Below are 14,348 nucleotides of genomic sequence, written 5' to 3'. Positions count from 1 at the left end.
GTTATTATGTATTGTTTTAAATATTTATTTGTTTTATTGCACTTATAATATATGTTTTTATTGTGTATGTTCGAACTTTTGTGGATACTCTTGTACCCAAATAAAGATGATTTGAATTAAATTGGATTGGTTGAGGAAGTTCTCAAAGAGGCCAATCTTCCCTCTTCACTATCAGGTGCATTTTTTAATTCTGCATGTGGTGCACAGATTTTACAGGTAACATTTACACCAATTAAAAATGTTTCTTCCGTTTGAGCAGATTGGATTTGTCTGTAAAATTCAGGTAGGGAATCCTTTAGTTGGGACCAGAGTGTGTCTTTTTAGAGCATGTTTTGAGTACAGAGTGAGGGTTTTACCTTTGAGTTTACTTTGAGCTGTGAGTTTGTCTGAATGTAGGGAGAGCCATGTAAATGTGTGAGTACAGGCTGAGCTGCGCAGGTGCAGACTAATTAATGTAGTTGAAGGTAGGATTTCAATGAATATTGTGTACTGTGAGTGTAGGGTGTGGGTGCTGCATGTGTGCAGGGTTGAGAGAGTCACTGTGTGAACGCTGGGTGAGCAGTCTGCCAGTTTGATTGCAGGACAAGGGGGTCTAGATGGGTATAGAGTATAGAGCTAGTGCTGCTTCTGTAAGTGCATGGTGTGTCCTGTTGCTGTCTTAGTGCAATATTCCCTATGTGAGTATATGATGAGCAGTGTGCCTGTGTAAGTATATGGTTAAAGTTGTGCATGTGTCAATGCACGGAATGTCTCTATGTGTATAGTGCCAACTGGACCTGGCTTGCAGTTCGATCTGGACTGTTCCCAAGCTGCACAGGGTAAATACTGATTTGCATATGACTGGGTCTGGATTGGGGTGGCGAAGTGAGCTAAATAACGCTGATGGACTAAACCCAGATCTGTAACTAGGGTGAGTGTCTGAAAAGTTTCAACGCTACGTCCATCCTCTCCTTGTGTTTGCTTTGATCACCCTAAGTTGGCAGGGTATGCCCACATGTGGGTCCCTTGCTCACTTTGCCTCTGGATTCAAGCTAGCCTCACTGATGAGGGGTGTTACCCTGAAACCGGTCCCAGGATGCTTGTTTGCAGTCCAGGGAAGACCTGGCTTGGCAGTTCGGTCTGGACTGTTCCCATGAGGCACAGGGTCAAGACTGATTTGCATATTCCCGGGGTCTGAACTGGGGTGGCAAAGTGAGCTAAAGAGCAATGATGGATTAAACCCAGATTTGTGACTGGGGGTGAGTGTCTGAAAAGTTTCAGCGCTCCGTCCATCTCCTTGTGTTTGAGTTGTACCTGTAAGACAGCACAATGCAGCACACTAATGCAAAACATATTAGCATGTCCAATGCTTATCAATGCAGATTTTGAGTTTTGACCCCATCAGATGAAAAATTTACTTTGCCTCTGGTCTAATGAAAACGCATACTTGTATTAAGAGAGTATGATTAACATATAATGAATATGAGATATTCTGTGTGTTGTGTTTATCTTAACATTGGGTGCTGAAGGTCCTGATTTCAAAATGATTTTTGCTGTCTCTCGCCATCTTTCCTGTACACATATCATCTCTTTGTCCTTTTGTCACCTTTCATTCAATGTACAGTTGAAATTTTGTAAACAATGTTTTGAAACAATGTCATTCACTGATGTATAAAATGATGCTTTGTCCTAAAGCTTCATTTTCATGTTGTGTTAGCACAGTGCATGATTTCCCATGGTCTCACCTATTGGGACCGCTATGCAATTCTCAGGAGAACTTAATGTAGATTTATATCAATGTGTTCTAACTATTGTGTATGTCACAGGAGCACAGGGGATAGAAACTAATTAATGTAGTTGAATGCAGTATTTCAATGAATATTGTGTACTGTGAGTGTAGAGTGTGGGTGATACATGTTTGCAGGGTTAGGGGAGTCATTGTGTGAACACAGGGTGAGCCGTTTGCCAATTTGATTGCAGGACAAGGGGGTCTAGATGAGTATAGAGTATAGAGTTAGTGCTGCTTCTCTAAGTGCATGGTGTGTCCTGTTGCTCTCTTAGTGTGCAGTGTGCCTGTGTAAGTATTTGGTTAAAGGTGTGCCTGTGTCAATGCAGGGAATGTCTATATGCGTATAGTGTCAGCTGTACCTGTGAGACAGCACAATGCAGCATATTAATGCAAAACATATTGACATGTGCAATGCATATTAATGCTTATTTTGAGTTTTGACCACATCAGATGAAAAATCGACTTAGCCTCAGGTCAAACGAAAACACATACTTGTATTAAGACAGTAGGATTAACATATAAGGAATATGAGATATTCTGTTGAAAAGTTGTGTTTATCTTAACATTGGATACTGCAGGTCCTGATTTCAAAATGGTTTTTGCTGTCTCTCACCATCTTTCCTGTACAGAAATCATCTCGTTGTCCTTTTGTCACCTTTCATTCAGTGTAAAGTTGACATTTTGTAAACAATGTTTTGAAACAATGTCATTCACTCAGATATAAAAAGATGCTTTGTCCTCAAACTTTATTTTCATGTTGTGTTAGCACAGTGCATGATTTCTTATGGTCTCACCTATTGGGACCACTATGTAATTCTCAGGAGAAGTTAACGTAGATTTATACCAATTTGTTTTAATTATTGTGTAAGTCACAGGAGCACATGGGATAGAAACTACATTATATGAATCTGTGGGATAGTGCTGCTCAATGTGATGTTAAACTGTATCGTTCTTTCTTTAACATGATCCGATGGGACTTCTATACCTTTGCACATTCACACCAAATGAGCTTTACAAATAGGGTATTGGGCTTAATCTACACTGATCTTCAAAAGGGAACACTCTTTTCATATGGCCACTGATTTATGAAATAGGCACTGATTCAAATCAGGGTAGATGACCTGCCATTCCCCCATGGAGTTGGAGTAAATTACTCTGTTGATAAGTTGGAGGGGCTGCCCCCCTAATTTGTAAATGACCACCAAGCAGGCAGGCATTTATAAAAGCATTGCCAGGAACCACCATCATGGCAGATCCAGGCAATGCATTTTACTCTATACTACAGGGTTGCGTCATGTAGTCCTGTATCAAAAATAATGCTTCCCTTGCCATGGGAGTCTTCTCCAATGGCGGAACATGCATTATTTCTATTTTACTGCCCCTTACTGCTAGGTTTTGCCTGACGGTAAGAAACAGTCAAAAAATGCCTACATGTCCGCTCAGCTAAATTGGGCGAGCATACATGTAACAATTTCTCTGATGGCCCTTTCTCCCCCGAGCGGTTGGAGACATTTGGCCACAGGGGACATTGACTAGTCTCCACTATGACCAAACTAATGGTTTGCCCAAAATTAAATTGGACGGGCCGACCACTATGTTGGCGAGGAGGGAACTCAGTTACCACCACGACGGAGTTCTCTTTTTGCCAACATAAATATCGGAAGAATTGTACACTATTCTACTATTTCACACAGTACATTTTATTCTGAGTTTCATGTTGTTTTTTTAACAAATCACTAACTGGCTGAAACTTTGCCATTTATTTTGCTTTCTGTAATGCCTTTAATTTTTCAATAAACATTCATGGTTTTCAATGTAATACTTGTCAGTCTTTATTGTGAAGCCTAACATGCTGTACATTTCATTTTGAAATGTTATTTGATGTTTTATTTACATGTTCACCAAGTCCTGTTGTGTAGCAACAAAATCCATAGGGGATTAACTTGACTTGTGGTTAAAATGAAGAAAAAAAACTCTACATCACCTCCCTGACAAACATGAAGTTTATTAGTTCAGGCATTTCTTCAAAAAGGTTCCAGTGTTTACTTTAACATTTTTAAGTCAGCTGTGCAGTCTCCGATTTGTGTAACTCAGGTGTAATTTGAGGCAGTTGAATTAAGCCTCATATTGTATTCATTCTTCCGTTAGTGTCCTCATTGCTGGTGGTAACGTCAAGAAGCAGCTTATCTTCCTTTTCTGCTAATGATGTTTTTTGGTTGATGTAACACATTGTGCAACTGAAGGATCACCTTTAATGGACACATTGTAAGACACACGCATACTTTCTAACAGTTTTCAGAATTCTGTTTGCGCCTAAAGGGACTAGCAAAGCGATACAAAAGAGGATGATGGACAGAGCGTTTGAACAAATCAAACACTCACCCCCAGTCAACTGATCTGGGTTTAATCCATCACCATTCTTTAGTTCACTCAGCCACCCCAGTTCAGACATGGCTATATGGGAACAGTCCAGCCCGAACTGCCAAGCCATGTCTTCCCTGGACCGGAAACAAGCATCCTGGGACCGGTTTCGGATTCATAATCCTCATCAGCCAGGCTATCTTGAATCCAGTGGCCAAGTGAACAAGGGACTCACGTCTGAGCATACCCTGCCACACTTAGGACGAACAAAGCGATACAATAGGGAATGATGGACGGAGCGTTTGAACAAATCAAACACTCACCCCCAGTCAACTGATCTGGGTTTAATCCATCACCATTCTTTAGTTCACTCAGCCACCCCAGTTCAGACATGGCTATATGCAAATCAGTCTAACCCTTTGCCTTGTGGGAACAGTCCAGCCCGGACTGCCAAGCCATATCTTCCCTGGACCGGAAACAAGCATCCTGGGACCGATTTTGGATTCATAATCCTCATCAGCCAGGCTATCTTGAATCCAGTGGCCAAGTGAACAAGGGACTCACGTCTGAGCATACCCTGCCACACTTAGGGCGAACAAAGCGATACAAAAGGGGATGATGGATGGAGCGTTTGAACAAATCAAACACCCACCCCCAGTCAACTGATCTGGGTTTAATCCATCACCATTCTTTAGTTCACTCAGCCACCCCAGTTCAGACATGGCTATATGCAAATCAGTCGGACCCTGTGCCTTGTGGGAACAGTCCAGCCCGAACTGCCAAGCCATGTCTTCCATGGACCGGAAACTAGCATCCTGGGACCGGTTTCGGATTCATAATCCTCATCAGCCAGGCTATCTTGAATCCAGTGGCCAAGTGAACAAGGGACTCACGTCTGAGCATACCCTGCCACACTTTGGGGGAACAAAGCGATACAAAATCCGTTTTGTATCGCTTTGTTCGACCTGATTGTCTGAGGACACGTACGGAGGTTGAGTCCTCCAATCAACAAATCATACTCTTCACAGAATTCAATGCACTCAACTATCATATCAAAAAGAGTTTCAACAAACACTGGAAAATCCTAACAGATGATCCTGTTCTTAAAGAATTTCTTCCAAACAGACCATCGATAACATACAGAAAGGGCTTCACCCTTAGAAATAAATTGAGCCCTACAGTCCCCCACAACACATCAGGGAGAGACTGGTTATCCACACGAGGTCTAGGATTCCACAAATGTGGGTTTTGCCCCATGTGTATCTGGGGTAAACATGGCACTAAAACTTTTACAGGCCCTGATGGAGCTATCTACAAAATCAAACATAACATCACTTGTCTGACTAAATTTGTAGTATACATTATAGAATGCCAATGTGGCAAGATCTATGTAGGCAGCACCATCAGGACGTTTAAAGAAAGAATTTCTGAACACATAAGAGCGATTCAAAAAAGAGACCCCAAGTACCCGGTGGCATTACACGTAGCAGAATGTCAACCACTGGGAGATGATATCAAAGTACGTGTTTTCGGGATAGATGTGATTCCCCTCGACATCAGAGGGGGCAACCGCGAACTGAAGCTCAGACGTAGAGAGGCTACTTGGATCATGCGTTTACAGTGCGTGGAACGGGGGCTCAACTATGACCCTGAGCTTCAGTTCTTCTTGGGCGACTAGCTAGCCGTCCAGGGGACCCTTCTTTCATAAAGATCGACTCAAGCCTTGATGTATGATCAGCCAGGAACTCACGGTGTAAAACACAGACATTGCCAAACATGCATACTATGCACTAGGAGGATGAATACGAAACCAACTGTTTGTACTGTGTTGATACATGATTTCATGAGCGGCTGTACTACGTAACATTGATTAATACCGAGATCTAACATTGTTATGCAACCTTTCTATGCAAGAAACAATACTGTAAATGTGATTTGAATACTTTGATAAAAATGATACGCTCACTAACAAGTGGTGACAGTGGGGCACCTGCACTATAGAGGCCATCACAACTTTCTGTCAGCTCACAGCACAACATATCTGGCCACTGAGCATGCGTCAACTTAATCACTAAGATCACATAACTCACGATCTTCACCTCGCTTAGGTATTGTGATCGAATACTTACACCCATAGTAACTACCATGACGTGCCTCCTACTTTAAACCATGTACTGTCATATGGCTTCGCTTTCACCCCTTTAGCCTTGGTGAGAATAATGATTTCTCAGCTGTTATACCTCTCCTCGGACTTCCACCATTGGTGAATGACGTGATTTTTTAGTCCTCCAAGACCTCGAAATCTTTAACAGCAGCGCGTCCCAACTGGCAACACGTAAGAATCTTACTATTCTGAAACTCCAGACACGCTTGTTGTGGAGGTTCTTACACTGTGGGTCCCGTTATGATACTGCATGCTATTTTAATCCGAGTAAAACGACAACCTCATAGAAATGCATACTTTGCTATGCACATTATCCATTCAAAGATGGCGAACCCTTTTCTTACGCCACCTTCTACTTGGACATCCTCGATGTCTAGTTTTTCTTATAAAGTGACCCCTCCCATCTGGTCACGTGTCCGTACAGAGAGACGGCGACCGGGAACCATAGGAGGAGGGATACCAGAACACGGGTAAGCAGAAACGAACGACATACCATGAGTCTTTTACCCACCTTCGCAATTTTACGGTCTGAAGCCCACAGGACTGGGCTTCTATAGAGCTAACTCGTGCTCTTGCTTCTCCTTTTACAGCGCACCGCCATTCAAGAAACGCACCCGTTTCTAGCGAGCACTTTGACAGACGGATCCCCTCCCGGCTACTTCCTGACACACACCAATAGTCAGGTATTTTTTCAACTTTAACCGCTTTTAGGCTCATCTCTACACGAGAAGCAGTATATGTCTTTGAAGCACTGCGCTAGTACGCGCAAAGAGCTGTCAGAAGCCATGTGATGTATCGTCTTTTTTGCTATCCCCCTTTTAAACAGAGTCAAAAAATACGAAAATTTCTGGCAATCAACAAGGCAGATTGCCCAGCCATAAGTACTTTCCACGTGACTATCTCAAAAGAACATACCGTTTCTATTTAGTCACATTTGAACGAATCAGTGGTAAGATAACCGCAGTTGTTGTCCGCCATCTATTTTACTGAATAGATGCCATCCCCCCCTTTAGAATGCTTTTCCTAATGATCCTTTTTGTATTTTTTCCTTTAGTCTCTCTCCGACATTTAATGTCCAACACATGAATACTAGTCCAGACCTTATGCTAATTACCACGAACGTACTGAGCTCTAAGGTAAATAAGCCATCATGTGGAGAGAGACTTTAACTTCTTATTAAACAATAATTTTAACCGCGCGGTAACGGAATATCTTGCTTGCATTTCTATTTCACGAACAAACACTGTGTTCAAACCATGTCACGTTACCGTTACAGTCCTTCACCTACACCCCCACACAATAGTTCACCATTTTATTCTTAAGTGATTCACCACCGCACGAACCTTCAGAGTGCTAGATCACCGTGTATGTGTTAAATGTGACCACACACCCAAGCGCTATGTCACAAGACCTCACGTCAGTGCACCGCCACCCAAGGGCAACCACCCACAGCCTTGGGGTGACACACTTCCCAGATCTGTGGCTTCACCACCACACACGCCCACTATGTGCGAACCCAGACGCACGGCGATACTGCATGTTGGTTGCACCTTTGTCACCATTTGCAGTATGTCATTATGACAAAGATACAATACTGAATCTGTATATGTTATTCTTGTATCATCAGCCCTGAAGAGTCGTGTTGACTCAACTGTACACGACGAAACACGTGTCGGCTTTGTATGACATTCCTTGAGTCTGGAGAGAATAAACCATCTTCTTGATGCAACCAAGAACACACCAAAGAATCTGCTTCTGTCTCCTTGAATACTTATCAGTCACTGTACTGTTTATGTGACACTTTTTTGTAGTAGCGAGAGCATTACTGTGTGTAAGCGATACAAAATCCGTTTTGTATCGCTTTGTTCGCCCTAAGTGTGGCAGGGTATGCTCAGACATGAGTCCCTTGTTCACTTGGCCACTGGATTCAAGATAGCCTGGCTGATGAGGATTATGAATCCGAAACCGGTCCCAGGATGCTTGTTTCCGGTCCATGGAAGACATGGCTTGGCAGTTCGGGCTGGACTGTTCCCATGAGGCACAGGGTCAGACTGATTTGCATATAGTCATGTCTGAAATGGGGTGGCTGAGTGGGCTAAAGAATGGTGATGGATTAAACCCAGATCAGTTGACTGGGGGTGAGTGTTTGATTTACTCAAACGCTCAGTCCATCATCCCCTTTTGTATCGCTTTGTTCGCCCTAAGTGTGGCGGGGTATGCTCAGACGTGAGTCCCTTGCTCACTTGGCTACTGGATTCAAGATAGCCTGGCTGATGAGGATTATGAATCCGAAACCGGTCCCAGGATGCTTGTTTCCGGTCCATGCAAGACATGGCTTGGCAGTTCGGGCTGGACTGTTCCCATGAGGCACAGGGTCAGACTGATTTGCATATAGCCATGTCTGAAATGGCGTGGCTGAGTGGGCTAAAGAATGGTGATGGATTAAACCCAGATCAGTTGACTGGGGATGAGTGTTTGATTTACTCAAACGCTCCGTCCATCATCCCCATTTGTATCGCTTTGTTCGCCCTAAGTGTGGCGGGGTATGCTCAGACGTGAGTCCCTTGCTCACTTGGCCACTGGATTCAAGATAGCCTGGCTGATGAGGATTATGAATCCAAAACCGGTCCCAGGATGCTTGTTTCCGGTCCATGGAAGACATGGCTTGGCAGTTCGGGCAGGACTGTTCCCATGAGGCACAGGGTCAGACTGATTTGCATATAGCCATGTCTGAAATGGGGTGGCTGAGTGGGCTAAAGAATGGTGATGGATTAAACCCAGATCAGTTGACGGGGGGTGAGTGTTTGATTTACTCAAACGCTCCGTCCATCATCCCCTTTTGTATCGCTTAAAGGGACTAGCAGGCACATGCATCAACGCTTTTGCGATGCATGAAACAACTTGCCCCTCGCAATTTAACCCCTTCGCAGCGGGGGTAATTCCTCCGCTGTGCTGGGGGGCGGGGGGGGCGCGCACAGCGCCCCGGTGCTGATGACGAGCTGAGCTCGTGTGCTGATGACAAGCTGAGCTCGTCATGGCCACGCCAGTTCCTTAGAATGCTCAGCACAGCAGGGGAATCAGCCCAGCGTGCAAGCGTGCCACGGAAGGCACCGTGGTTGATGACGAGCTGAGCTCGTCATCAGCATGGGAGGGGTTAAGAAATCGCAATACTTTGCGATTTCTCAAATTGCAATTGCATTTAAGGAATCGCAAATTGCGATTCCTTAAATGCAATGCAAGATGCCTTTTAAAATAGCGTTTTCGCTATTTTGGCCCGCGAAATCATACCAGATGGTAAATAGTGAAAACTTTTGAAAAATGCACTACAGTGAATTTTTCAAAGTTGTAGGTTACACACACATGCCATTGGCACATGTGTGTGTGCAACATATAGGCACGGATCAATTTCAGGGGTGCAACAGGATGTCCTTTTGACACCCTTGCACCCTTGAAATTGCATGCGCAATTTGCAAGTACCTATTTCCATTCCCATTCATTCCTATGGGCTGTAGGCCCATAGGAATGAATGGGAAGCCATTCCTTATTTGCGACTCGCAATTTGTGACTCGCAAATAAAGGATATGTAGGAATCACTATTTTTATAGCGATTCCTACATGCAAAGGATTTTGCGAATCCTTAATTGCTATTCCTTAGTTTTTGCAATTAAGGACTTGCAAAATCCTACCTTGATGCATGTGCCTCTAGATCTTTTCTAATAAAATCTGTTGATTTCATTCTCAAATGTATTAATGTTATAGAAACTAAAAACTTTCTTTCAGAGTTATTCTGCCCACAAGCTTTTAGAAATCATCTATGCCAACATTCAGCCCAGAACTCTGACTTTCTCTTCTTTCTACAAGAAGGAACCATTCAGGGTCTTCTGGGGGTTCTATTGACTTTTAGGTTTCCACTCACCAGTTCAACAAGGCTCTTCCTGTGGTCTTCATTTGTGACATTGCAGATGGTCCCTGACACAGACAGGTTCTCTGATTTGAGCTGTTTGACCGCTTTGTCCACGTTCTCCTGCCTCCGGCTGCTCAGAACCACGTGGGCGCCCTGTTGTGCCAGGCGGCGGGCGATGGCAAGCCCAATCCTGCAAGAGAACAAGAGATTAATAAACTCTTAATAGTAGAGCAGGCTTTGTAAGTGAAACGCTTTCTCTCTTAGCCTTTCCTGATGCCACAATACCTATAGAAGAAGGAATCCGCATTTAGCATGGAACATAGCCAAAGAGCCATGCTTACAGGTCTGAATAAAGTCTGAGACAGTGACATGGAGTGTGAGTGTGGTGCATTCCAATAGATATATTTTCCCTGGTTCCTCCACCGCAGTTGGAGGTTTAGCATGGTGCTTCTATTTCAAGTTTTTCTGTATGTTGAACCTGAGATGACCCCAGGGTCACTATGTGACTATGCAAACAGACCCACAAAAGGAGATGTTAACTGTGAGATGTCTTAAGAAGTCTGCTAGACCCAAAGTATGACTAAGCCTTCCACCCCACATCCTCCAAGTAGAGGGAGAAGAAGAGATGAACTGCACTAAAGATAAGTAGGCCTGTTTTTAAGAAGTAAAGAGCTGCTGTCAACGTGGAGTTCAGGGTTACTGCCTCGCAACCAGAACTAAAGCAACAGACTTCTCTAAGAAAAAAAGTCTTTAAGCATCTAATGACACATTTTAAGTCATAAAAGTCAAGAAAAGAAACAGGAAATAATAAGTGGCATGTGAAATATGGCTCTGCATGTGTCCCCAGTTAATTCTCAATTTACTTGACACGACTTCTGAGAAAGCGAATTCACTTTTCTATCATGGTATCCTGTGCAATACAATGTAGTGATTTGGTGAACCATTCTAGCAAAGTGTAGCCTCTGTATTTGGCACATTGAATCAATGATTTCAGAAAATATCAGAGCCAGCTCTTGTTGGTGTTAGTTGTATCAGTTCACCAAAGTCTTCTCCCATTCTTCCAACAAGAAGATGCTGGCAAATGCTCATTAGTGCCCATCTATAAGTTTCATTTCCATCACATGTTCTTTTTTCTCTTCACTTACTATGAGAAAAGGTGCATCACTGTTGACCCAAAGTTTATGGTGTTTAGCATTACATGCTCCAACTAATCGAGGGCAAAGCTCTTGTCCATTGAAACGTCAATTGCTGTGCATATATTGAATGCTTGTTGGCTATTCCACGTTTTGTGGTTTGTTTTACATGTCCTGGCATTTGACAGGAATCATCTTTGCTAGGCAGCAGGGAGAACTGGATCAGCCTGGGGAGCACTGGAACGGCCTATACATAGCAACGCTAGGCAACAGAGGCAAGGGCGACATTTCTCCTTGTGGACTGTGGTGGTGCATGGCCAAGTGCTGGACCTGGTGATTTGGCTTTCATATTCAGTCTTACCACACCAGTCATTTTGTAGGGACAGTATATTTTGTGAAACCTTAATCGCATAGTGTTCTGTAACACAAAGGTGTCCACCTTCGTGTGCCCCAGGATCATGGGAATGAGATACTTGTTTTAATGTGCAAACTGATTGTCAACCTGCTATGAATAACATTTAAATTCCCTCTGATCTAACTGATTTACTTTGCCAGATGCCGTCCATTTTGTGGTTCATGAGAGCCAATGGCGTGGGATGTATAGCTCTATGGAATGTTTGAAAAACAAGATCAACAAACAAAAAAGCTGCCAAAATTCTTTCATTATCTCTCAAAATCAAGACAGAGGTTTGGACTCACCTTGCAGCTGGAGACGTCATCAAACTGATTTTACCGATAAAAAAAGTCAGCAACACCAACGTGTATAGATTTATGAAGACCTGTGCAGCATTAATAATGCGGATATACCTAAGTTCCCTGTGGTCCCTGGGGGAAATTCTGTGCGTTTGAACTAAAATCTTCATAAATATCACTTACTCTGCACCTTAATTCACACGTGCATACTGACATGGAGCTATTTGAATTCAAACAAAGGGCCTCATTACGATGTCGGGTGGACATCATCTGGCTGACACCGTAGCGGTCTGGATCTGCACGACCATAGGTCGGCGGTTCCGACCTCACTATTTAGATATGGGCGGTCAGAAACATCCATTTTGCTATGGCAGCTTGTGTGGCGAGTGGAAAAGGCCTACATCAAAATCTGCCATAGCAAAATGGATGTTTTGAACATCCCTGCACCGTGTGCAGGGTTGTTTAGGGGAGCACCATGGGTGCCTCCAGGCCCCTGCTAGTGGGACCCAATGTCATTTTCCAACAGTCTTTCCAAGTCAGCTGACGTGGAAAGGCTGTTGGCAAATTACATCATAATCCCGACAGCAGAGCCAAGTCTGGCTCAGCCATCATTAAGGGATCATGAGCACTTCCGATGCTCCCACGGGCTCAAAGAGCCCACCTGAACAGCAGCGGACTGCCCTCCGCCCGCCAAAACGCAATGCGTCAGACATACCACAAGGGCAGATGTTGGGTCGACCACAACCAACAGTAGGTCCGTTGTGGGTTACCCAACATCATAATCAGCCCCAAAATCACTACAAGGAGCCCAATTTGATGTCGGGTGGAAAGCCTCCGACCAGCTGTAGGAGGCTTTCCGGACAACATCTTTGGTTTCCTTCTTACCACCGCATTATGATGACTTCGGTCAGAGGGAAACCTGTGGGGGGATTCCGCTGCACTTTCAATGGGCTCAAGGAGCCAGTTGGAGCATCGGAAGCCACCAATATCCCCTAATGACAGCAGATCCAGCCTAGTCGCTACCATCGGGATTATGATGGCACTTTCCAACAGCCTTTCCATGTCAGCCTTTCCAACATAGGAAGGCTGTAGGAAAGCGACTTTGGAGGCCCCTAGCAGGACCCCCTCCCTCCTGGCCCATCGCTAAAGGCCCTAAGGGGCATCTATAGTGCCCTCCTAAACATCCCTGCACAATGTGAAAGGCAGCGCATGGCACAGCCACATGATGCAGGGATGTTTACAAACATCCATTTCCCAATGGAAAGTGGTGCTGTGGGCCTTTTCCACCCACCGCACAAGGTTTCCTTGGAAAATGGATGTTTGAGACCAGCCTATTGGCGGTCGCATCCTAATACTGTGGTCTGAACCGCCGACCTAAGGTTGGGCGGTTCCAAACCGCAATGGTGACCTTCGCCTTACATCGTAATGAGGCCCAGAGTTTTAAAGTGTGTTTCTTCTGGCTTAGGCTAATGAGGCCTCAGTAGGGCCTCAACAGCATCACAATGGATGCTATATCATGATATATCATGATGGTTATTCTTTGTTTGGAGTTTGTGCCTTTTTTTCATTATTTACAAAAAAATGTTTACGTTTCAAACGCCTAGCAAATTTAAACAGATCAATCTGTAATTTAACAAAATCACAAGTTTTGTTAGGACAGAAAGTGAGCCCACGAGATAACACATCAGATTCTATATAAGTCAAAACCCTGTAAGAAAGATTCACTATTTGTAAGGTATCATTCCTTGCAGATTCAAGCAACACCAATCTTGTTAGTTATGTCACGTTCTTGTTTTAACATAACATAACATGCGTATTTGTAAAGTGCATGTTCACCCAGAGGTCTCTTGGTGCTGAATAACAGATGTTCATTGTTACCCAACTCAATGGTACTCATTTTATCAACCTCAGATGGATGAAAGGCTGAGTGGACCCGCTGGGATTTGAACCTGTGACCATGAGGTTGAACACAGGCCCCCTGCAATTGACGCATTAGTCCACTGAGCCACCAGACCCGGCTTACGCCAATCTCTTTGTGGGATGGCTTTAGAGGGAGCATGCCTTGGCCTCATCGGTATGCAAATGACTAGATCACCTTTTTTACTGGGATCATTATATTGACAACATTCTCATCATATAGACTGGAAGTGTAAAAGTTCTGGATGAATACACTGAATACCTAACAATAATGGCACAATTGCACTTTTAGCATGTGTCATCATCCTAACCAAATCAATTTTCTCGATGTGGAGTTATATATATCAGACCATAGCATGCAAAGTAGATTACACCGCAAGGCAACGGATACTAATAATATCTTAAGAG

At 43.8% G+C, this 14,348-nt stretch overlaps 1 protein-coding gene across 7 annotated transcripts in view; it reads right to left on the bottom strand.

Moving 5' to 3' along the window:
- LOC144792877 (dehydrogenase/reductase SDR family member 4-like) overlaps window positions 1–14,348 on the bottom strand; it is a 181,279-nt gene that overhangs the window by 112,715 nt on the left and 54,216 nt on the right. For all 7 annotated transcript variants that reach the window (XM_078668080.1, XM_078668081.1, XM_078668079.1 and 4 more), the window contains one exon: window positions 10,210–10,387. In XM_078668080.1, the coding sequence (XP_078524206.1) occupies window positions 10,210–10,387 (178 nt within the window). The remainder of the gene's footprint in view (window positions 1–10,209; window positions 10,388–14,348) is intronic.

This window comes from Lissotriton helveticus, chromosome 11 (genome assembly GCF_964261635.1).
Source record: "Lissotriton helveticus chromosome 11, aLisHel1.1, whole genome shotgun sequence".
In the NCBI taxonomy this organism is placed as follows: domain Eukaryota; kingdom Metazoa; phylum Chordata; class Amphibia; order Caudata; family Salamandridae; genus Lissotriton; species Lissotriton helveticus.
Note: the sequence above shows the minus strand (reverse complement) of the source record. Positions and strands in the feature narration are given on the sequence as shown.